The 25,783-nt window shown below is 40.6% G+C and overlaps 1 protein-coding gene across 1 annotated transcript in view; it reads right to left on the bottom strand.

The window, feature by feature from the left end:
• The window catches only part of LOC308694299 (transmembrane protein 255B), a 66,132-nt gene that overhangs the window by 22,223 nt on the left and 18,126 nt on the right, over positions 1 to 25,783 (bottom strand). The window contains exons 4-5 of the mRNA XM_081371766.1: positions 8,217 to 8,306; positions 7,133 to 7,213 (exon numbers count right to left, since the gene is read on the bottom strand). Of these exons, the coding sequence (XP_081227892.1) occupies positions 7,133 to 7,213; positions 8,217 to 8,306 (171 nt within the window). The remainder of the gene's footprint in view (positions 1 to 7,132; positions 7,214 to 8,216; positions 8,307 to 25,783) is intronic.

Here is a 25,783-nt window from a genome sequence, read left to right as displayed (position 1 = left end):
CAGATGAGTGCTGTGGTGAAGAGTGGTGATGACGGTGACAAGTCCAGAGTGAAACATCCACAGGAACAAGAACAGGCAACGACGAGACACTGGAACTGGAACAAGACGAACCACACACTGGGAACCACATAGAACGATCTGACAGAGGAAATGAGAATTGAGTGAGTATTTATATATGTGCTGAGATGAGCTGCAGCTGGTGACGGGAGTGATGAACTTGATTGCCGATGAGTGAATAATCAGCTGACACACCCACACAATCAGCACACAACAACAGAAACACGAGACAAGGAAGAGACATAGGATTTATGAACCGTGACAGTACCCCCTCCCCTAGGAACGCCTCCTGGCGTTCCCAGGCTCCCTTACCTGCCGATTGTAATCATCGATAAGAGAGTGATCCAGGATGTCTCTGGCCGGTACCCAACTCCTCTCCTCCGGACCGTAACCTTCCCAGTCCACCAAGTACTGAAATCCGCGTCCCCTCCGCCTTGAGTCCAGAACACGACTGACCGAATAAGTTGGTTCCCCATCTACGAGTCGCGGCGGGGGGGGAACCGGGACTGGCGGATTAATGCGAGCAAAAAACACGGGCTTGATTTTGGATACGTGAAAGACGGGATGAATCCTCCTGTACACTGGAGGAAGATTGAGACGGACTGTCACCGGACTAATGATTTTAGTGACAGAGAATGGGCCAATAAATTTAGGAGCAAGCTTATTAGAAACAGAGCGGAGAGGAATGTCCTTGGTAGAAAGCCACACTTTAGAACCGACGACGTACACGGGAGGCTTCCGCCGGTGGCGATCGGCTTTGGCCTTAGTGCGCGCCCCCACTTGGAGTAGAGTCTCACGGGCTCTAGTCCAAGTGCGGCGACACCTCTGGACGAAGGCGTGGGCGGAGGGAACCGCGACTTCGGATTCCAGACTAGGAAAAATAGGTGGCTGGTACCCTAAACTACACTCAAACGGTGATAGGCCCGTGGATGACACTGGCAACGTGTTGTGGGCGTACTCCACCATAGACAATTGTTGGCTCCAAGAGGAAGGATTCTTGGACACTAAACATCGCAACGTTCTCTCCAAATCCTGGTTGGCTCGCTCAGTTTGACCATTGCTCTGGGGATGAAACCCAGAGGACAGACTGACAGTCGCACCCAGGCACTTACAAAACTCTCGCCAAAATTTGGACACAAATTGGGGTCCCCTGTCAGAAACCACGTCTATCGGGAGGCCATGTAACCGAAAGACGTGATTAACGACAATCAACGCTGTCTCCTTGGCTGAGGGTAATTTGGGCAAGGGTATGAAATGGGCCGCCTTCGAGAACCGGTCCACCACGGTCAAAACTACCGTGTGACCCTGGGAGGGTGGGAGGGCGGTGACAAAATCTAGAGCGATATGGGACCAGGGTCTCGAAGGCACCGGCAGCGGTTGGAGTAACCCATCTGGGGAACGATTGGAAGTCTTACCCGTGGCACAAACTGAGCAAGCCAGAACAAAATTGTGAACGTCACGAGCCATGAGAGGCCACCAGAATCGTTGCTTGACCAAAAATTTAGTACGATTTACTCCTGGATGGCAAGCCACATTGGAACAATGTCCCCACTGAATAACGCTGGACCGTAAACTCTCAGGCACAAACAAACGATTCGATGGACAACGAGTCGGAGGCGTTACCCCTTCTAAGGCCTTCTTGACCTTCGATTCGACCTCCCATATGAGTGTAGAGACGAATAGAGACTCTGGTAAAATGCACTCGGGAGTAGACGGGCGTTCGGAACGGTCAAAAATACGTGATAAAGAATCGGGTTTGATGTTCTTGGAACCCGGGCGGTACGAGAGAGTAAAATCAAAACGACCGAAAAAAAGAGCCCACCGAGCCTGCCTGGAGTTTAATCTTTTAGCCGTCCGAATATATTCCAAGTTCTTGTGATCGGTCCAGACGATAAAAGGTACCCCCGACCCTTCTAACCAGTGGCGCCATTCCTCCAATGCTAATTTGACTGCCAACAACTCTCTGTTGCCAATGTCATAATTACGCTCCGCAGGGGACAAACGATGAGACAAAAACGCGCAAGGATGCATCTTATCGTCTGAAGGAGAAGTGGGATAACACTGCACCTACCCCCACCTCTGACGCATCGACCTCCACCATGAACTGACGTGAAGGATCAGGGGTTATCAGGATGGGGGCTGAAACGAAGCAACCCTTAAGTTTGGCAAACGCAGCCTCGGCTGCGTCTGACCACCTGAACGTCGTTCTGGGGGAGGTCAAGGCGGTCAGAGGTGCGGCTAGTTGGCTGAAGTTGCGAATGAAACGCCGGTAGAAATTGGCGAATCCCAGAAACCTCTGTAGGGCCTTACGGGAATCTGGACTTGGCCATTCTACCACAGCCTTGATCTTCTCAGGATCCATGCGCATTCCCTCAACCGACACGATGTAACCTAAAAAAGGAACAGACTGTGCATGAAAATCGCATTTCTCCGCCTTGACAAAAAGCCCATTCTCTAGCAATCTCTGGAGCACTTGTCGGACGTGTTGCACATGTTCCTGGAGAGACGAAGAAAAAATCAATATGTCATCCAGGTAGACATATATGAACTGATCGACCATGTCTCGCAACACGTCGTTGACAAGTGCTTGGAAAACCGCTGGGGAGTTGGACAGCCCGAAGGGCATGACCAAGTATTCAAAGTGCCCCCTGGGGGTGTTAAAAGCAGTTTTCCATTCATCCCCCTCCCTGATGCGGACCAAATGATAAGCATTCCGTAAATCCAATTTTGTGAAAATGGACGCTCCCTGCAACCTCTCGAAGGCTGAAGACATCAACGGCAAAGGATAAGTATTCTTTACCGTGATGCTGTTCAGCCCCCGGTAGTCAATACAAGGTCGCAGGGACCCGTCCTTCTTCCCCACAAAAAAGAACCCCGCCCCCGCTGGAGAAGAGGAAGGACGGATGAACCCAGTTGCTAAAGAATCAGAAATATATTTCTCCATGGCCTGCCTCTCTGGGACAGAGAGTGAATACAACTTGCCCTTAGGCGGAGACGTACCTGGCAGTAACTCTATAGCACAGTCATAGGGACGATGCGGGGGAAGAGAAGCAGCCCGAGACTTACTGAACACTTCCTTCAGGTCCAGGTACTCCGTGGGCACGTTAGATAAATCCACTGCCTCCTCCTGAAACACAGGGACAGAAACAGACGGACAAGCAGACACAAGACAAGACTCATGACAAAAACTGCTCCACGCAGACACAGAATTGGATAGCCAGTCCACTTTGGGGTTGTGACGGGTGAGCCAGGGGTGACCAAGGACGATGGGTGCGAGGGGAGTGTCCAGAATGTAAAATGAGGTAGTTTCTGTGTGGTTTCCTGATGTGATGAGAGTGATGTCTTCGGTGATGAATGAGATGGTGGGGAGTTCCTGGCCGTTGAGAGTGTGTACAGAAATCTTGTGAGTGAGGGGTCTGAGGGGAACTTGGAGTTTGTGTGCAAATGAACGGTCCATGAAATTACCTTCTGCCCCAGAATCCAACAGTGCTTGACAATCGTGAAGGTGATTTGACCATCTCAGTCTTACCGGAAGGAGAGTCGATGTGGATGAGGACTTCTTGGCGGAGATCCCACCCGATAGTAGCCTCATACTTACTATCGGGCTGGGCCTTTTAACGGGCAGTTATAGGCGAAATGGCCCGCGCCTCCACAGTACATGCAGAGGCCCTGGGATCTCCGCCTTTCCTTCTCCTCCCGGGAAAGCCGGGCTCGACCCACCTGCATGGGCTCGTGATCGCAGACAGGGCTGACCGCGTCCCCGCCTCCAAAACGTTGGCCCTCGAACCCTCCTGTGGGACGACTGGGCATAGTGCGACGAGTCATTCGTGATAACCGTGCGTCTACTCTTAACGCCAACGCGATCAGGCCGTTGAGTGAGGTGGGAAGGTCCATGGCGTAAATCTCCTTCTGGACGCGGTCAGCCAACCCATGCAGGAACATATCCCACTGCGCCTCCTCGTTCCATTGGCTCTCCGCCGCTAGAGTACGAAACTCGATGGAGTAGTCCGAAACAGATCTCTCTCCCTGTTGCAAATCGGCCAGCATCCTTGCTGCCTCTCGTCCCGCGACGGACCGGTCGAAGACCCGTTTCATTTCGGCGGAGAGCTCCAGGAACGAGGCACAGCATGGGTCTTGATTCTCCCACACCGCTGTCCCCCAGAGTGCCGCCTTCCCAGTCAGCAGCGTCAAGACAAAAGCGACCTTGGTTTGCTCATTGTTGAATGTCCTGGGCTGAAGAGAAAAGTGCATGGAGCATCGTGTTAAGAAAGCTCGACAGAAGTTTGGTTCACCTGCATATGACTCAGGAACTGGTAGGCGGGGCTCCGACTGGGAAGGGTTCTCTGGTGGTGGTGGGGGAACCGGCGGTGTGGGGGGCGCAGCGGGACCTCGCAGATGTTGAAGCTGTTGGGTGAGCCCGGACACCTGCGCCACTAGAGCCTGGACAGCGCGAGCTGTATCGCTGAGGTTCTTCTCCTGGGAATCCATTCGAAGTATGCTGCTGTTGACGAATTCCTCCAGCGATCTGGTGGAGCTACTCGCTGCTTCCATTGAACGGTCAGATCGTTCTGTCATGATAGAAGGACGGAAGGAATCGCAAGTAGCTCAAAACACTCTTTATTTGACAATCAGTGAGAACACAGTAATCCAGGGTGGAACAGGATAGCGGCGCAGGGACTTTGATGGTCAGATGAGTGCTGTGGTGAAGAGTGGTGATGACGGTGACAAGTCCAGAGTGAAACATCCACAGGAACAAGAACAGGCAACGACGAGACACTGGAACTGGAACAAGACGAACCACACACTGGGAACCACATAGAACGATCTGACAGAGGAAATGAGAATTGAGTGAGTATTTATATATGCGCTGAGATGAGCTGCAGCTGGTGACGGGAGTGATGAACTTGATTGCCGATGAGTGAATAATCAGCTGACACACCCACACAATCAGCACACAACAACAGAAACACGAGACAAGGAAGAGACATAGGATTTATGAACCGTGACACTTTTATGATGGATAGATGCACTTTTATAATGGATAGATGGACTTTTATGATGGATAGATGCACTTTTATAATGGATAGATGCACTTTTATAATGGATAGATGCACTTTAATAATGGATAGATGCACTTTTATAATGGATAGATGGACTTTTATAATGGATAGATGGACTTTTATGATGGATAGATGCACTTTTATAATGGATAGATGGACTTTTATGATGGATAGATGCACTTTTATAATGGATAGATGCACTTTTATAATGGATAGATGGACTTTTATGATGGATAGATGCACTTTTATAATGGATAGATGCACTTTTATGATGGATAGATGGACTTTTATGATGGATAGATGGACTTTTATAATGGATAGATGGACTTTTATGATGGATAGATGGACTTTTATGATGGATAGATGGACTTTTATGATGGATAGATGCACTTTTATGATGGATATATCCACTTTTATTATGGATATATGCACTTTTATAATGGATATATCCACTTTTATTATGGATAGATGCACTTTTATAATGGATAGACAATAATAGATTTTTACAGCGATTGATTCCTGCCGTTTCCATAATGAGACTGGCGCGGCCAGAGACATTTTGGGTGCTGCGGCATATTAAATATATTATAAATAGTTTTTCCACGTGAGAAATACAATGTGTGGCGAGAGGGCGTGACAAAAGACCGAAATGAGTGACTGTCATGTGACACTTGAGAGCCCTGACTGCACTGTAGCAGTTACTGTTACACTGTTTCATAGATTGATCTATGCCAGTCTATGATTAATCTATGACAGCCAGTTTAACCTGCAAGCTAGCTAGCCTGCTAGATAGCTAGCCTGCTAAAAACGCCAAGCTTACATTAGCTACTGCTACTATTCCCCACCAATTCACAAGCACAAGAGAAAAAGTATTTTGTACTTACATTTAATACCCCTGGAACTCAATGGAAGTTGATTGAAGATGGCATAGTTGGTAGTGTTGTTATAACCAGTCAACTGAACCAACAATCTTTTCACAAAAAAAAAAAAAAAAAAAAAATTTGTCCAGTCTATTTGTCCAGTCTATTGGCTCTATTCTATTTTGAAGACTTGTGCTGGCTGCACAAGTCTAATTTAAGGCTCTCACAAATAAATAGTATGGGTATATTATACATTTTCTGAGTCATCAGAGTGCCTTGAGTATTGAAGTTGTTGAGTTTTGTGTCCATGGTGTTCTTTCATGCCACAGGGATAAAAGAAAGCATACAGTTTAGGCGGAAATTGTGAAAAAATGTGTGTTATTTCTGGTTTAAAGAAGTCTTGTGACCTCTGTGTTTGGCAGACAGATTCAGTACTGGGCTTAAATGAAAGCCTAAAAGGTCCCCTTTCCAACGATACCAATCACCATATTATAGAATATTGACAATATCCCTAGCATGAGCCTAAACCAGATATACACCAGATTTCAAAAACGGAATTTATCTTAGGGGGTTAGTAACTACATAAGCTGAAAAAAGTGATTTCGCTACCACCGCTGCACTGCTATCGTGATTTTTCTAATACTAGGGGTGTATACCTTGCCAAAAAACAATGATAGCATTTGCCCCCCATTGATACCGATCAACCCCCCTGGCTCATGGACTATATAGCTTGTCCTGTTTTGACATCTCATTCGGTAACATTAGGCAGTTGTGATTTATTTGCTGTTTAATGTTTGATAATTGTGTTATTTTATATGTGCATATGGTTCTATAACTTGTTTCTGCTTATTCTTTGCCTGTGTTTTGATCAGGAGATTCTGTACTATTTTAGAAGTTGAGTAATAGCACCCCTACCGTATAACAATGAAAACATGGATTGCCGGAAAGTTCCGTCAATGGAGGGGAAAGAGTTATCTTTACTTAATTACTTAGTCATGGTGTACTCTCTTTAAATACATATAAGTAACCTTTTATTTAGTAGTTTAAAACATTTTTTTTTTAAGATTGGCAGAATACTACAAGTGCACATTCAATAAAATGATGAACCACACTTATTTTACAGAACTTAAAGTAAAGCTAGAGGATTTGACTCACTGTAGCGTAGTAGTTCTCATAGATGTAACTATTTCCACTGGTGTAGAACTGACATCTTCCTGCCCTCATTGGACGCATATCCTGTTGACAGAGTGTAAGAAATGTCTACAGTTTGTCTTTTTCCTTTGAAACTGTTTTAACTAACTTTTTTTAATACAATTCCCTTTTTGGAGTGACAAGTAACAGTAGAATGCCTTTTGTTTGAAGAAGCTCACAGTGGGATTTTCTTCTCACCACACCTTATCCTTTCGAATCCCATCTTCTCTTCTCTTTATGGGCCGCATCCATGCTGCTAAGACAGATGATCTGTCCTCTGAATTTTTACACAAGTACTAAAGAGCGCCAGTATTCAGTGACTTCCTCATCCTTCCAAGTTAAGCCCTTGAATGTATTTTGACACTGAAATCTGTGACTGGTTGCATAAACTGTATTTAAAGTCAGTTACATAAAAGGTAGATTAGTCTAAATTGAATCCAAAAAGTAGCCTAAAGGCCCGTTCACATCAAGCACGATAACTATAAAGATAACGATAAAGATAACTATATATGCGTCCACACCAACGACCGATAATGGTCTTTTTATTCTAAGCACGCGCGCGCCCGCCCCATTTTAAATGCGCGAGACCTTTAAATTAGAATGGATTCTGATTGACTGTCAGTGTTTTATCGTTTGACTGCTGGAAAAAAATTGTTCTGAAAGTGATCCCAACGATATCGTTCCTCATATCTTTATCGTTATAGTTGTGGTGTGAACTCTGTTATTCTTTAATATGGAGAACGATTTTTAGAATTATATCTTTATCGTTATCTTTATAGTTATCGTCCTTGGTGTGAACGGGCCTTAAGACTGATTACTTTTATTAACTGCTAGATAGTCAGACTAGTTTTTAAGACACAGTCTTATCATATTGGCTATATTCATGCAACTGGCTTCTGGACTGAACATTTTATGATTGTGCAGACACAAGAATGCAGATCTCCAGTATAATACCCTTTGGTTGCTATAGCACCGCTAATGTTGAATGGCTGCTAGGCAGTTGCTAAGGTGGTTTTTATGCAAAATTATGAATGGTTAATGTACTCACAATGTTGAGTAGGATGAAAACGCCATCAACCAAAAGACACAAGAAGCTGGAAATTATACCAAAACTCAGGAACACGATGGCTGCAATCAGCTGGACAGATAAAGAAAAATGGATTATAGATACAAATATACATTTGGATTGACATACTATGAAGAGCCAAACAAGCCAAAATTCATTCTTCTACTCTCACACTCATACATTCTCCTTTCACATACATACAGTTCTACTCTCACACTCATACATTCTCCTTTCACATACATACATTTTTACACCCCCCCCCCACACACACACACACTTACATTCTCCTTTCTACTTATATTTTTGCTCTCATGTTGCCATATTTTATAACGCACACCGTCTTACATTTTACTCTTATATTCATATATTTTTAACGCACATTCACAGCCAACATTTTGTACTCGTATATATTTTTATGCATACATTTATACATTTTCCTCTTATGCAAATGTATTCAAAGTATAAAGAATAAATGTATGTAAGAAGAAAATGTATGTATGTCTGAAAAAATATGTGTATGTAAGAGAATAATGTATGTATGTGTGTGAGAGAGTATAGTGGAAACGGAAGGCGTATAATGGAAACGGAAGTCAGGTCTGGCGCGATCGGGGTCACTCCAGGACAGGTCCTGATCAGCATGGCTGAGGTAGATGAGGCAACCGCAGGTGCACTTCAGCTAGCTATTTGAGTTTTAAGAAATATTTTATCATCTCCTGAAACGGTTACATCTTTGGCCTCGTCCCTTGACAGGGACAGGCTCATCCGCACGTAATCGTCTCGGTTACTAACGTAACCTCGGTTCCCTAAGAGAAGGGAACGAGTATTGCCAGAGACAATTTATATAAGAGACATGCCACTTCCTCAATCCTCAATAGAACTATACAGGGAAAACCCGTAACGGCAAAGATGGCGGTTGTATGAACATGTCCCGCCCCTCCCGCTGGAAAGCCAATCATCTGCTTTTAACAGTCAAGCCGCGAAACATTTAAACCTATCGTCTGGTTCCATTGACGCACGCGCACAGTTGAGGTTTTGCGACAGCGGAGACGATTTGGGGACAGCGAGTTGTGTGTGCGAGATCAGTGACAGGGCACATATTTAACTGAAAGAAAGAACCATATGGAAAGGAGTCAGGACAAGCAGAGAGGGAGAGCCCAAGCGGGAAGGAAGTCGACCGGAAGTTGAAGTCGGCCGGGTGCCGCCATCTTGAGCGGAACTTCACTTGCGTTAGCAATCCCATTGACTTCCATTCATTTTGGCGTCACTTTGACAGCGAATAACTTTACATCTGAGGCGTTTGAAGACTCCATTTGTCCATTTTTTATTTCTAAAGAAACACGACAATGTATAAAATGCTCCATTACCTTGTAGCTTATGTTATGGCCCCGTAGAAGCAGTTTTTGTAAAAGTAGGCTAACGATTGCGTCATAACCAAGCGACTCTTTGTCGCACATTAGAGAGATTACCGTATGGACAGGAGGAGAAGCTCGCTGGCAATCGGGGGGACGTAGGGGCAAAATGATAATATAATTAATCAGAATACCTAGCAAAAGTTGATCCTGCTCCATGCTCATGGACAATTCCTACTTACACTCTCCGTCTCTGCAAGATTCGGAAGGGAATGATTCAGATTTCTCTTGGCGCAGCTACTAGAAGACAGACGGGTTGCTCACGTGGTCCGTGTAACGCTTTGCTCGGTTTGAGTCTGCGCGTCAGGAAAGGAAGTGCTAAGAAATCGCTAAAAATGGGCTTCACTTGTCTCAATTGAGTCCCAATGGGGTCGCTGTGTCCATTTCTTTTACTGTCTATGGGAGAGCCCCGGTCGCGCGCGCGCACCCTCTCTCTCTCTTTCCGAAGCCAGGCGAAAGTGTAAATATGACTTCACCGTCTCCAAATTAAGCTGTCTTGCTCTCTCTCCCGCACGCATATTAATCAAAATAAAACGACATGATGGTGAAAGGTCGGAAGACCAAAGTTTCATGTTGGAGCATTAGGAGATTTTTTTTCCCCTGAATTACCGCTGGGTGTGAATTGTGCTAAAATACATTGCCTTATCTTCTCTGAAATGCGTTCCGCACATTCAGCTGACATAAAATTACTCTAAATAAACGAAAAAGTCTATCCAGTGATGTAATGTTTTCTGTGTTGACACTAACCTTGCGGATGTCCATGTCCTAACTGCTGGGATAATCACACAACCGTATGACACGTCCAATTCGCGAACTAATGATTCATTTGAACCGATTCATTTTAATGAATAGTTAAAACTACTGATCTATACAATACATTGTTATTAATGATAAAGTGCAAACCTGCTTATATTTAAATAAAGGAGAACAATATTGACATTGAATATGCACAACACCGGCATTCTGGATAGAGACGTAAATGAAGTTGGTGTCGTGAACCCTTGTGCATGCGTAGTAAAAGTATAACCTGTGGGGAAAAAGGCGTTTTAAACCTTATTTTGGGGCAAAGTCATCAAACTTTTTCAGCGATTTTTATCATATTTTACTGCTGTTTCTATACATGCCGTTTTTATGTCCCAGTGACCAGTGAAAGTGCAGTTCTGACTCTCTGCCCATTCATTTAGATAGGAGCCTGGTCTTGTTAGTCCGAAATAGCTGCCCGGAGGCGTTGCCAAGATGGCGGCCGAGTGGCACGACTTGCCTAAAAGGACTTTGGTATTGCGTAAGCTTACGCTAAGGTAAAAACTTTTCTTGAGAATATTGAAGCCAAATTTTTAACACGCAGTGCAGCTGCACAGCAGACACCTAGCTGAACGCCTAGAGCGGTCATTGGCTGTGCTGCGGCAACTGCACGAACCTATGGCGAGGTGGCTCATGCGCGCTATTGACCATACTGACCATTTCAAAGCGTAAAGCTGCCTGGTCGAGGGCGCTCTAGCTTCAGTGATAGTTTTCAGCACTCCTTCTGGGAGGTCCCTGGGTATCCGTTGAGGGGCTATACATAGAGGGCCCACAAGTCAGTACGGGGATGCCAGATCCTTCCGTTCGCCTGCGAGAGGAGGTCTCTCGACAGCGAAATCGGCCATGGGACTGTTTCTAGCAGCTGAGTCAACTCGGAGAACCATAGCTGGTTCTTCCAGAGAGGGGCTATCAAGAGCACAGCGCACTTGCTCTCCCTGATCCGATCTATGGATACAGCGGGCGGCTCGGCCAATTGTGAGCAAGCGCATCCCTGTCCTTGGAAAAAAATGTTTGGCAGTGAGCGTTGTCTTCTGAGGTGAAGAGGTCGACCTCTGCCTCGCCGAAGATGCTTTACATTAGCTGAACCACTCTCGGGTGAAGCGACCATTCCCCTGGGGGAACTTTGTCTCTGGATAGCATATAAGAGTAGCCTCGTTTTATTATATTCAAAACCCATTCTGATATACCGGGGATGGCCTCCCAGACCTTGGCCCACATAGCTAGGGGTTGAATGATGTCTGGGGAGGGGCCGCTTTGTGAAAGGGACCCGGCAGCCCAGCTGCTTTGTGCTTGTGACACTTTAGGAACAGTGCTTATGTGCAGGGGGAGAAAAGCTCTCGACGAAGAAAAGTCGAGAAAAGCTGCCCAATCCGCATCCTTCATCTCTGTTAGGTTTAACCAGGGATGACGTTCAAGCACTGTCAAGTTCGCCATGCTCCTGCCGAGCATGCGATATCCGCCATGTTAATCTGTCATGTTTTCTCCCTTTATTTCCAAAACGCTACAAACGCCAGTCTCCTTTCTCTGCAGAATGCGATAAATCCGCTCAACCAATCACAGTGGACCATTCCACACATTGGAAACAGTAACGGCGGCGCTTTGAATACACCCGGCATCCTAGTTTTCCTTATCTAGGCTACTTTGTACTTTTTGATCAACAAACAAACAAACAAATTAATACATTTGACGGCATTGATGAACCTGTGGTGGTTTCTGCCATAGGGAAGAAACGTAAGCCATCGAAATCTAATCATTTACGTGAGGAGATTAAGAAGATGAGGCACGTGGGAGGAGGAAAAATGCCGACTGTAAGTTTGCTTGTTCTCACACGACAGCAACAAACTTCTGTCACGCTGACACGTTAACCCCAGGGGATCTTTTAAAAAACCTTCAATTCTTGTACTCAAAGTCAACAAAAAACGAGCAGGACCAAGCCATTTTACAGCTGATCGCCGTCAAAAAAGTTCAGGAGGTATTTCTTAGCGATGGCTGATTGAATGTATGTTTAGTCCAGTACGTGCCTGTATATAAGATTAGTATTGACCGAGTTCAGAGGCTGTCATATGTGGATCAACTTACTTTGTTGTGTATTTTCAACAGTTTCAATATGAAAAATAACTTTTATATTGATTCAATGGATTAACTGCATTTTGAAAAAAAAGTGTCATGAATTTATTGCATTTTTGGGAAAAAATAATCCGGTTTTATAATAAATCTTTGAAAATCAAAATCTAGATTTGAATTTTTTATGTTATTATTACCTAAAGATGCTATGTGAAAGTTTGATACAGAAAATAGTGGTTTTCATCTTGCCACTTTCTTGGTAAAGAAAACAAATTTTTTACTCAAATTAATCAAAATGGATTATCACGTTTTGGAACCAAACTATAATATTCATAAGTAAACAGTGTAGCTGACAAGAGTGTTTATGTCAGAATGTTATTTTTAAACCACAACCTTCTAAGTGCTTCTTTTACCGATATATTTAACGATATTGCATTTCTCATCCAAACAACGTCAAACTTGGCACTGCACTTACTCGTGCCCGTAGCAAGACACCTGTCGAGTTTGAAATCCATCGGACTAACGGTTCGAGAAATATGCGAATATCAGACATACAGACACACACACACACACACACACACACACACACACACACACACAGAGACATACAGACCATAGACTGTAAAAAAAAATGGACGTATTGTCTGTGACGTCACCCGTAGGTTTCTTCTTTTGAAGCCTAAAGTGGGCGTGGCCGACCGCCGCCATCTTGGTAGCGCGTCACTCCCGAATTTATTTATTTTTACAGTCAGACAATGAGCTGAGGTAACGTGACGGCTAACAGACAGCAGACAAACGGCTAATGATGACTAATGACCACAGCAGCGGGAATCCCCCTGTCACTCAAAAGTGGACACCCTTAATTTTGCAGAACTTTAAGGCTTAATATAATGTAAACAGATGAGTTATAAAAAAAATTCACCACCCTCACACAGTTGTCATGAAGGGAAAAATAAGCTGTATAGACCAAAGCCACTTTTTGCACCAGGCTGTAAACGTGTTTTTTTTTCTGCTGTAAAGTTCGGTATTTTAACATGGGGGAGATCCGGATTTGACTCACTTCTGCACCCAGCCTCAAGCGGCCAGCCGATGAATTGCCGTTTAATTCACTTCCGTATTGGTTTCAAGAAAGAGACTTGTGCTGCGTTCCAGTCCACTTTTAGACACGCACTTGCGAACTTCCCTAAGCACTTCCCCTCGGGGGAATCCCTGCCGCCATTTTGAAGTGCGTTCCACTTCGTGAAGTGGACGAGGGAAGTTTATATGGACAGACCCTCGTTCCCTCGATTTTGACCGAGGGAGCGAGTCTGCTTCAAATGTACACTTCAGGCACCTATATGTCCCACAATGCAACACGATTGTGACGTCACCGCATATCTCGTCTAATCACCACCACACAAACAACTCTATGATATATTAATTATAATTTTTTTTTAAATTTAAAACAACCCAAACACACCTATAAACATTTGGATGCTGCATTAAACAAATTCTTAAAGGGAAAAAAATGTAAATAATAAATCAACTCCACAGCTGATTCCAAGTGATCAGGGCTTAGGACGTTCCAGTTCAGCCCATTGCAGTTTCCGCCAGTAGTGGGCACTCGCAATGACGTACATCCGAGTGAACGAGACGAAGGGAAGTTAGCAAGTGAAGGGCATGACAATTTTGGACTGGAACGCAGCCCTAGGGTGCTTCTCATTTCTTATTTGTGCATCCTTGTTTCCTTTCCTCGCTTCCTTTCCTCGCGTCTCAGCTCCGCCCCCTGTAGGATGCGAGGGAAGGCTGCAAGGAAAAGACGTGAGGACGGAGGAATCGAATGTAACTTTTTTTTATACATTGGAATCCTTGATCACTCGAGCGTCACTTCATTGCGTCATCAGCAGCGCTCAAAGGATCTGCCCTTATGTTGTTGGAGTTTGTTTATTTAAGAAATTCATAATAAATAATAATAAAGCAAGATACCCTGTTGAAATATGTGAGATGTGTGGTTTATAAACTGCAAAGGTAAAGTATACATTAAAATGATTGTGACCGATGTGAAGGGGGAGGAGAATTTAGACGTGCGTCACGTTTAAGTCGTTCAAACTCTTCCGCATAGGATACACCTGTGTATCCTCGCTCATGACTCCTCAGGAAGCCTCCTAACTCCTCGATCCTCGACTCCTCGCGGTGCAATTAGAGAATTGAGATGTCCTTCAAGATGGCTGAGCTCGATCGGTTTCCGGGTCATAGGATGGAGGACGGAGGAGAGAGGAGACGAGGAGGGATATTGAGAAGCACCCAGGGAGGTTGCCGCTTGAGTGATACATTGAACCGTTGGGTGAAGCGGTCATAGCCATGTTTTATAGTGAATAAATCACAGCTATTGACCAATCAGAATCAAAGACTGGATATATATCATTTTATAAAGAAATTATACGCCTTCTTTCTGCCTTATTCTGATGTATATTTTTTACATTGTAAAAAATCCATTATGAAATAATGCACAAGTGTTTGTAGTACATAAACCAATCATACAATTGTCATAAATAAAATATGGGGAGAAATAGAAATTAGTTATTATTGTTCAGCAGTGCAATTGATTTAAATCATTATTTTTTTTAAAAAAAAGGTGTTATTGTAGTTCATTGTAGGACAACATTCGTTTTCTAATTATGTGTCTTCCATCAGCTTGTTAATTTAAATTTAAATGTATGGAGTGATTTGATGTACTCCCTGTCACCAGTTTTAGGGAAGTGTTTAAGGGAATTAAAATGAATGATTGCCAACTTTTTTTTAAATAGCTGTGGTATGAATATAAAAATACATTATCATAAATGTTGTCATGTTTTATGGTTTGATGAGTACAGATTTAAATTGTGGATGAATAAATATCAAATATAATACACACTTTCACGCTACTTTCAACAAAGATGTCATCCTTCTTCAAACGCCATCAAGCAGTGTCGTTGTCAAGCATCGCACAAAGCAACAGTTGCATGAACAAGGACATCCAGAAATCCTGGGACCAGAGGACTGTCGCTGAACACATAAGGGATGCCTTTGGAGAAAAGCTTTCTTCTGATCAATTTAATAATTCTCAAAATTCACCAACAATCTTTAATAAAGATGTATCTCTGTCATAACAGAAAGATTTTAAGACTTATAAAATGTACAAGTGGTTTAGACCCCTCTGAATTGCCAGATATAGTAAACAAGTCTTGAGTTTGTTTTAATCAAGATTTAAACTTGTCATACACTGCTTAATTTTTTTTTCTATGTGGGTCAATGTATGTGCAATACATATCTCCTGTTGTCCTGCTGATTCTACTGATGTATTAATGTTGACGTTGTTAATCATCCTATTCAACAAAGGGCATCAAATGTTAAAATAAAAAATAGTTCAGTCAATTTGATTTCTCCGTATCCAAACTCTTTAATAAAATGGTTTCATAGTTTTACATGTTTTTATCATTTGTTTTTTTAAAGAAGAACATTTAAAGACACGTGGATGTAAAATGTAAACATAGAGCTTTCGGCTCACAGAACCACATTGATAAAGGTCTTATCCCATACACAGCAAAGATCCATGAAATGGAAGAAAACTAAAACTATCAACATAAAGCTATGACAATAATTGTATTAAAGCTATCACAAAGCATGGCAATGTGTTCTTCATTTTTCTGTGTACTACACATCGACAGTAAATACATATTTTGTGTTGACCTTTTCGGTTGAATGTGCTGTTAGTCTGTTTGTCGAATCACAAATCTGTTGATGGGGGAGGGATTGGTTCCCTTTTTTATACATGTATATGATTTTAGGAATGCCTTTCTTCTAGAAATTGCACAAGGTTGCAAAATGATTTACATCATCAAGGATACCATGTTTTCCATCATCTTCAAATGGATCAAAAGTCTACTCAAGTGTATGCATTGTTGTGTCACTGATGGTAATGTTAATTGATGGAACAACAACATTATTTGTCTGTAAGTCTGAGAGTGTTACGTTGTCATCAATACCAAATCCACTGTCTGTGTCATAAATACCATTCATACTTGGGTTATGCATTCCTGCATCGTTGACCATGCCCCTTTGCCACAGCTGAAGAGGAGTTTGCCCCCCTTGAGTTAATAGACCATGGTTATTCCACTGGTTCTGAAATTGAGCCTCACTTCTTTGAATTTGTGGCAAATATAGTGAAGACAAAATAAATGAAGCCCATTAAGTGAATCTAACACACCATACTCCTCCATAAAGTTGAAAAGAAATGACACTATTCGATTTAGCTCTGCCCAGAAATTTGCTATCCTGAATGCTGTATCGAGGTCTAGCCTGATGTCCAGTAATGACAGGTGGAGGCAATAGGACATAACTGTTCTCAGACCTGATTCTTTGTCTGGATTCATAAGCAGTCCGCACTAAATGTAGACATCCATATAAGGACTCCAATGTATTTACTGCTGCTCTATTTCTTGAATCCTCAACAAATCTTGAGACTGAGAGACATCCACATAGGGTTTGAATGTGATCACAGAGTTCTCAATGCAGCCTATCGTGTACAAAATAATCTGTTCTCTTTGCATTTGGTCAATACATTCCAGCACATTATTAAAAAATGGTCTGATTTCATGTTCATTGCTACTTACTCCAAAAAGTAAAAACTGTACTTGAAAAGAAAACAGGATTACTTTGAATAGCATCATTGTAAAGTTGTGATGAAGAGCTGAGCAAGTCTTGCATATGTATTTCCGGGTCTGAGTGTGATTTCCTGCTTAAAGAGGAAGTAATGGATACCAATATATATATATATATATATATATATATATATATATATATATATATATATATATATATATATATATATATATATAATAAAATATATATATGAAAGGAGAATGTACTGTATGTGTGTGTGAGAGCAGAAATGTATGTGAAAGGAATGTATGTGTGTGAGAGTAGAAATATGTATGTGAAAGGAGAATGTATGAGTGTGAGATTAGAAATATGTGAAAGGAGAATGTATGAGTGTGAGATTAGAAATATGTGAAAGGAGAATGTATGAGTGTGAGATTAGAAATATGTGAAAGGAGAATGTATGAGTGTGAGATTAGAAATATGTGAAAGGAGAATGTATGAGTGTGAGATTAGAAATGCACGTATGTGAAAAGAGAATAAATGTGTGTGAGAGTAGAATAATGGATTTGGGCTTGTACGGCCCCTCATAACAAACAAAAGAAATGCTGTCATTATTTATTTTTGGTACAGTTTCCCCTAAATACTTAACAATATAAAATAAAATAAAATTTCTTGGAATGTTTTATATGATATTAATTTTTTAATGACTTCATTGCGTTTGGAAACAAAGATGAAGTTCTCAAGGTGAAAGCATACCTTCACTCTAGGGGTCAAACAACTAAAAATCAAGTCAGGAATCTTGGTGTGACACTAGAGTCAGACCTTAGTTTCAGTAGTCATGTCAAAGCAATAACTAAATTAGCATACTATCATCTGAAAAATATTGCAAGAATTAGATGCTTTGTTTCCAGAAAAGACTTAAAGAAACTTGTGCATGCTTTCATCACCAGCAGGGTGGATTATTGTAATGGACTCCCAAAAAGACCATAAGACAGTTGCAGCTCATACAGAACACTGAGCAGAACCAGAACATATGAAAACATCACACCAGTCCTCAGGTCTTTACACTGGCTCCCAGTTAGATTTAGGATTGATTTTAAAGTATTATTACTGGTATATAAATCATTCAATGGCCTAGGACCTCAATACATTGCAGATATGCTCACTGAATATAAACCCAACAGATCACTCAGATCACTAGGATCATATCAGCTAGAAATACCAAGGGTTCACTCTAAGCATGGCGAGTCCGCTTTTAGCTATTATGCTGGAGCCAGCTTCCAGAAGAGATCAGATGTGCTCCTACAGTAGTCACATTCAAATCCAGACTCAAAACACATCTGTTTAACTATGCATTTACTGAATGAGCACTGTGCCGCTGTTCGTCCGACTGTTTGTACTGTACTGTATTTTCTTTTTATTTTCTTTTAATTATTCTTATTTCTTTTTATTATTTTAATTTCTTCTATGTAAAGCACTTTGAATTGCCATTGTGTATGAAATGTGCTGTATAAATAAACTTGCCTTGCCTTGAAAAATAAAAAAATAATAATGTATAAGTTCACGCTCTAAATTACTAGGCTGTATGTGGCCCTCAAAGTGCAAAGAATGTATTAGCCTATAATGTTGTCAAGGTCATGAAATGTTTCCTATTGTCATACAAATAATTGCTATAAATTTATACTAATCACAATGTTAATGTAATTTACAAAGAAGCCTAATACACATACACCTTAAGAAGACATTTATTCCGTAATATTTCATTGATTTATACATCACTGTTGTCTTTTAAACACTTTAGTCTTGGACTACATTCACAATGTCCATTTATTCATATTATTATTAATATTAATATCATTAATAATATTTGTGCTTGAATTAAATGCCACATGTATTCAAACGGAGCCAGAAGAGCGCATAATTTTGACATTTTAAATATGCAATAATCAGTCATCTAAAATAATCACAACAGGCCTAATATTATATAAAACACTGTTTCTTTTTTGAGATGAACTTTAATGTTGTAAATACCTTTCCTATTAAATACACATTCATATATGTGCACATACACACAGTATCTGTCTTGTCCAAAGCATATCAACTTTTATGTGATTCCTGGGGGCTCAATAAAAACTCATCTGGCTTTGAAACTAGCCATAAATTACATATAACTGACTGCAATGACTAAACCAAATGTCACAGTGTATTTATTTGAACATGCAATATGATATCCAGAGGGACATATCTTTTCTCAGCTGATCAGAGACAGACTGCCAAGGGAAGCTGAACCCACCAACAGAGAGACGGATGCACATCAAGAGAAAAGGAGAGGCAGGAAGAGAGAACGTGAACCGAGACAGTAAATGGACATACTGTAAATGAAGGTCAATAGAGGATCAGAGAGCATTAACAGGAAGGAAAAAAAAAGGACAAGGTTTAAGCTCAGGACCTGTGCTTCTTGTTCAGTTAAGTGAAATATACCAGATATTCAAAGTTGGGAACGAGGAAGACATATTCAAATTAAACAAGACACACATAAATACACATTTCTTGTCAAATAATAATCGTTCAGTATGACTGTATTGCTTTTAATTAACTCTTCACTAAGCTCCGCCCCCCCTTGGAGCGAGACTATCTGTTTGTCTGAACAATGGCAGATGGGGGAATTTTCAGGAAACCTGTTAGAAAATAGTTATTTTGGTAATTCCATTTGACGATGCTAGTGGCACCGAAATCATTACGGCTTTAAATGACAGTTGAATTATTAAAAACTTTAGAGACTACATTTGAAGCCTTATTTGAAGTCACCATGAATTCACAATTGACAATAATAATAAAAAAAAATAATGAAATATCACAGTGTTTATCTCTTTTATTTTGAATTAATGTGCCTTCCTAATCTTTAATCAAAATAACTTCATCTCTTCTCTGATGATGTGTTTACCAGCATGAGGCCGGGACAACCTGTCAATCACATGACATCACAGCAATAGCAAACTGCAACCATCCAACGGTTCAATCAATTCCAGATGGACAAAAACAAGTCCCGCCCAACAGATACCCTTGAAGAAGTATCCTGTGTATCTGTGCTAGCATTTTTTTTGTTACAGATCAGTACAGATCAGTATTGGTGAGGTGAACAACTGGCACCCTTGGGAGACGGAATGACCTGTTTTTCTCGACAAGTTGGCGCCAGAAACTCAGTTCTGTGACCCAGGAGGATCACTTCTTACCTAACTCAGGGTCCGGGTGTCAGCCGTATCATCCATTAAGATATGCTTCTGCCTATCAGTCCATGTGTGGACAATTTTATCTATTTCTTAGCCAATCAGAATCATTCAACCTGAAGTAATGACGTATATTCATGAGAGGTCTACGAACTCCTTCCTGAGTGTTGAAGCTGACTTCTGTTGCTTCAAACTGCAAATTATTCTTCAGTAAAACTTTCTTCAATTGACTGCACTTCTGACTCCAGGTCTTCATTAATAATATTTGGTCCTTGGGTCTTTAACTGTAAATTCCCCTACAATGTATACTATTTGATAGCATTATGTGGTGGAAATTACATTTATTACAATTTAGCATTAAATGTCTTGCTATGGCTGCACGTTATGTATACTAAATAATTCATATTTTAAAGCACAACTTGACAAATTTACTGCTTGATTTAAAATGAGACACAATAAAAATATTCATCTCACAAGGGATATTTTACTTTTAGATGTCTTCACACATCAGCTGTATCATATTTCTCAAGCAAAGCTTTTCACAGACAGGGTTACATCATTGCCGTGGGGAGAAGTGGAAATGATGTCACAGATTTTCCAATTTTTCCCATCTCAACAATTCGTTCTTGAATCAAACCCTAGCAAATTGAATCAAATGCCCTTTAAGGTTACCATCACTTTGCTCTGGCAATCGAGCTACAAGAATATAGATGGACAGCACTTTTTTTGTACCATTGTTGAGTTGGGCTGAGAAAGCGGACATTTAATTTCTGCTATAATATCAACTACAATATGTTAAAGATTTTGGTTGGCCACCAACAAAGCAAACTGCTTCAGATGGTCGCAGAAAACTTATAAACAACCACTAACGCCTAAAGAAACTGCATATCCTTGTGGAAATGTCATGGCTTTGTTCTATGACTGCCTGAAATACTGAATAATACATGCAATGTTTCCCAAGAGCTTTGCAATTATCACAACATTAGGCTTATTTTATTCAAAAGCCTGGGTTCAAATTTCCTTAGGGTAGAGTCATATTTTTCATTTAGAGTTACTAATGAATCATTTGTTTTTGATTATGTGATTATACGGCTCCAAAGCAAAGTTCAGCATATGGAAAACAAAGTTTAATTAGTGATTTTCTAATATATCACATTTTATCAGCAACTATAAAAGAATATTTTACAGTGAGTTGTATTCAATTAAAGGTGAAATCATTGTTTATTGGTGCCATGAAATTATAAAGCCAAATTCGTAACTCAAGTTATTTCAGCAAGTAGCACATGTAAACAAAACTCAGAAACACAATAAATGTTGTAGCTGTGGCACATTAGCTTTTTTAGACCTCACACCATCTATGGTGTCGTCAAAAATAGTGTCTTTACTATTATCTTATTATTTAGCTAATATTACCTTTTTGAACATTGTGCCTGAAAATAATATTCCCTGGTTGGAATTCAATGAGCAAAAAATTTAGCCCTTAAAATCTACCTTTTCAAATCTGTGGAAGTATAGTTATTTGTTGGTAAAAATGAATACACACAGATTATGATGAGTTTCTGATAATATTGTATTCTATATAACTACTACATAGTTCTATATAATATGGTTCCTTCTCTACAGATAGACAGAAATGAAGTGCTCTGAGAATGTTGTCAGGAAAGACACAGACAGTTATGTCATCTTAAATCTGATCATCAGACAGCAAAAGCCCAATCCTTACTCTTTTCACACAAGACATTATTCAATCATGAATTTGCATAAAACTAAGGCTCCTGCGTCACGTGAACAGTATAGGGCTGGGATGATACACCTATCTCCCGATTCGATACTATCACGATAATTGGGTGCCGATACAATATGTATTGCGATTTTTTTAAGAATTGCAATTCTGTAAGTATTGCGATTCAATATTGCAATATATTGCAATTTTTTTTAACACTAGACCATCGGGAAAAGTTCAATCATACACTTATACAGTCATATTTACAAAAACAAATCATCACATCTTTCTGACTTTTATTTCAGAAGCATCATACAATACTACAATCTCTGGAATAAATGATTCAGTAACAAATACTTTTTTTAACAGTCGCTTGTCGCGAAACAATGTTATCGATAAATGCGTTATTTTAAGCACCAACTGGACTGTTTCTATCGTAGACATCAGTGTTCATATTTGAACTTTAAACTTTTATCCAAGTACTTCTATGATAATTTTAACTATTGCATCACAGAAATATTGATACTATGAGGTTGAAAAGACTGTTTGTGAAGCTGTTTCATGACAACTCTCTCCGGGTCAGCGGCAGCGTCAACACAGCTTTGAATGCTGCGATATGATTTTGTCAAAGTTTAATAGACAGACGAATTGAAAGATCGCGTGGGTGTTTGAATGGAGATCACAGTCTTTAAAAAATTTATCGTGCAGCTCTATTGTCTTATCTCTCTCTCAGCATATGAGCAGTGCGAGGGCTTTTCAGTGCTTTCAGTCTCACGCCTCTTTCCACGCGTCCACTTGGGATATTACGTCACTTAACACTCATAGATAACGACACATTTCATCCTCCGTTGGAACGAAAATGGCTAACGTCTGTCAACCTCATCTACAAGCAAGGACAAAAATGAAGCAATTGAATTTGAATTAATATCGATTCTGGAATAAAAAAATCGACTTTTGAATCGTAAAAAATAAAATTGCGATAGCTAGGTGAATCGATTTTTCCCCCAGCCCTAGTGAAAAGTGTCGGAGACTGACAAGGAAGAGAAGAAATTAGAATAAAGTCGTTATTTTTGTGTGTTTTTTGTGCACAAAAACATTCTAGTCTCTTCTTAGCATTAAGGTTGAACCACTGTGGTCACATGGACTATTTGAACAATGTATTTACTACCTTTCTGGGTCTTAAAAGTGCTAATAACATTGCAGTCTATGTGGGGGGGTGGGGTTCAGAAAGCTCTGGGATTTCATCAAAAATATTTTCATTTGTGTTCTGAAGATGAATGAAGGTCTTACGGGTTTGGAACGACATGAGCGTGAGTAATTAATGACAGAAATTTAATTTTTGGGTGAAATTACTAACAGCACTCGTCAATGTCAAAATCATTGACAAAAAGAAGGTGGGGCTTTGTTCACAGAAGACAAGTGCGAATTCCAACATGACTCTTTAGTTTTAGCAGTGAAAGAGTGCGTGGTTGGTAAGATGTAATAGCTAAACATTTAATATTTGACAAATGTTTTTTGATAGAAATATTCAACGACCGACCTCTATATCCAGTAATGCAAACTACTCAACTTTTTAAAATGAAATTTTGCCATTTTTAAATAGGAAATATGCTATCATTTACATGATTCATGTAATGCACAACTGAATGTGATGAGACAAGGTAAGTTTAGCATTTGTGACATAGTTGACACAAATAAGAGTGAATGTGTGCATATTTAATAATAGGCCTATTTGCAAAAAGCTTAAATAGATTATTTCATAACAGTTAGCAATTAGACCAAGAATTTCTTTTAACATTCTTACATTACTTACGACAGTTGCACTTGTAAAACTAATCTTACAATAGGCCTATATGTGTAAAGTAGGATGGTACTTGTGTGTGTGTCAACAAATTTTGTGAAATAAATTTGCTTGCTTTTATAATAATATATATCATATATCAAAGTGGGTCATGGCTTGATGACCATGGGAAAATGTGGGTCCCATGGCCAAACCAGTTGAGAACCACTGATGTAGAATGTAGTTTATGCTGAAGCTGAGTATAGACGGACTGACACCAGACCAGTCCCATAAACACTGGGCAGGAAATCAGCTCATGCTGTGTGTACACTATAGTGACCCAGCAAATATTAGAGGAAGTGGTTCTGCCATTTAAAAAAGTACAAGAGGCACAGACATAAATAAAGGGTGCCCAATTCCCCTGGAACACCAATCTGGAGCAAAAACTGTGGCTTGGACATGTATCTGTCCCATTTCACCGTCATTTAAAAGTTCTGTTAAGAATTACAATAGCAGAATAAATAACCTAAAGAAAACCAATACAAAGATACAATGTTCTGGGCTGTACCATTGCCATTAAAATGTGTGTGGTCTACTTGCTTTGAACACTTTGCCTGAACATAATTTACGTATTTAAAGAAAGTTGTTTTCTGTTAATGAACGCAAAAGTATTTTGGTCAAGTATAAAATGGACTGTTACATAGCAAAACATCAAATATACATCTGTGAATCATTAAATGAACCCATTGTCTTCTGGTTATGCTCTATCAACAGCACCTCTGAAATGCTGCCGATTACCACAGAAATATACTTGCGTCCATCACTTTGTAAAAACAAGCAAAAACACTCACAATAATGCACTTACTGTACAATGGAAGTCTATGGGCCATTTTATGAATGATGCATAAATAAATTCATTCTGCTGGTAAAGGGAACATTTAAACAACTTTACAGCACAAACAATACACATTTTTGGATAATTTAAGTAAGAGAATGAATTTCACTTTAACATAAAATGAAGCTGAAAAAAATCTGCCAATTTCTGAATGAAACCCTCCAAAAAATGTATTTTCTTTTTATACTTATTGTCACTGTTCCATTGTGTTTTGACTTTGTTTTGTCTATAATTTCTATTTTTACAGCCTCCCCACCTGAGTTAGTTCATTAATATGTCACCATAGTTATCATTTGATTATTCATCTAGTTCAGCTGTGGTCTAATTAGTTCTCCTTGTTTGTCAATGGCTGTGTTCCAGTCCACTTTTAGACATACACACACCCCCTCGGGGGAATCCCTGCCGCCATTTTGAAGTGCGTTCCACTTTGTGAAGTGGACGAGGGAAGTTTATATGGACAGACCCTCGACCCCTCGATTTTGACCGAGGGAGCGAGTCTACTTCATATGTACACTTCAGGCACCTATATTTCCCACAATGCAGTACGATTGTGATGTCACCACAGATCTCGTCTAATCACCACCACGACAAACATTTTGTTAATTTAATTTACATTTTTTAATTTAAAACAACCCAAACACACCTATATACATTTGGATGCTGCATTAGACAAATTCTTAAAGGGAAAATAATTTTTTAAATAATAAATCAACTCCATAGTTGATTCCAAGTGATCAAGGGCTTAGGACGTTCCAATAGGCTCAATGCACGATCGCTTCCGCGTTTTGTCTCAGTCCGCCCAGTTACATCCGGTGCTGCGTCGGAAGGCGTTTTTGCATTCGGTGGAGATAATGGCAAATTACACTCGCTGTTTACAAGAACTTCCAGCGGTTAACGTGAATGATGTTAACAATATTGTGAGGCAGTTAGCTGTCACACCTAAGAGTAAGAAAGAGAAGGGCTTTAAATGATATATTTCGAGCTACATCGACAACTTTGAGGGTGAGAATTCTCTCATATCATGCGAAAT

This window comes from Scardinius erythrophthalmus (assembly GCF_964197995.2).
Source record: "Scardinius erythrophthalmus genome assembly, chromosome: 8".
Taxonomy (NCBI): Eukaryota; Metazoa; Chordata; class Actinopteri; order Cypriniformes; family Leuciscidae; genus Scardinius; species Scardinius erythrophthalmus.
The sequence above is the reverse complement of the archived record's forward strand: the minus strand, read 5'-3'. Positions and strand labels throughout refer to the sequence as shown.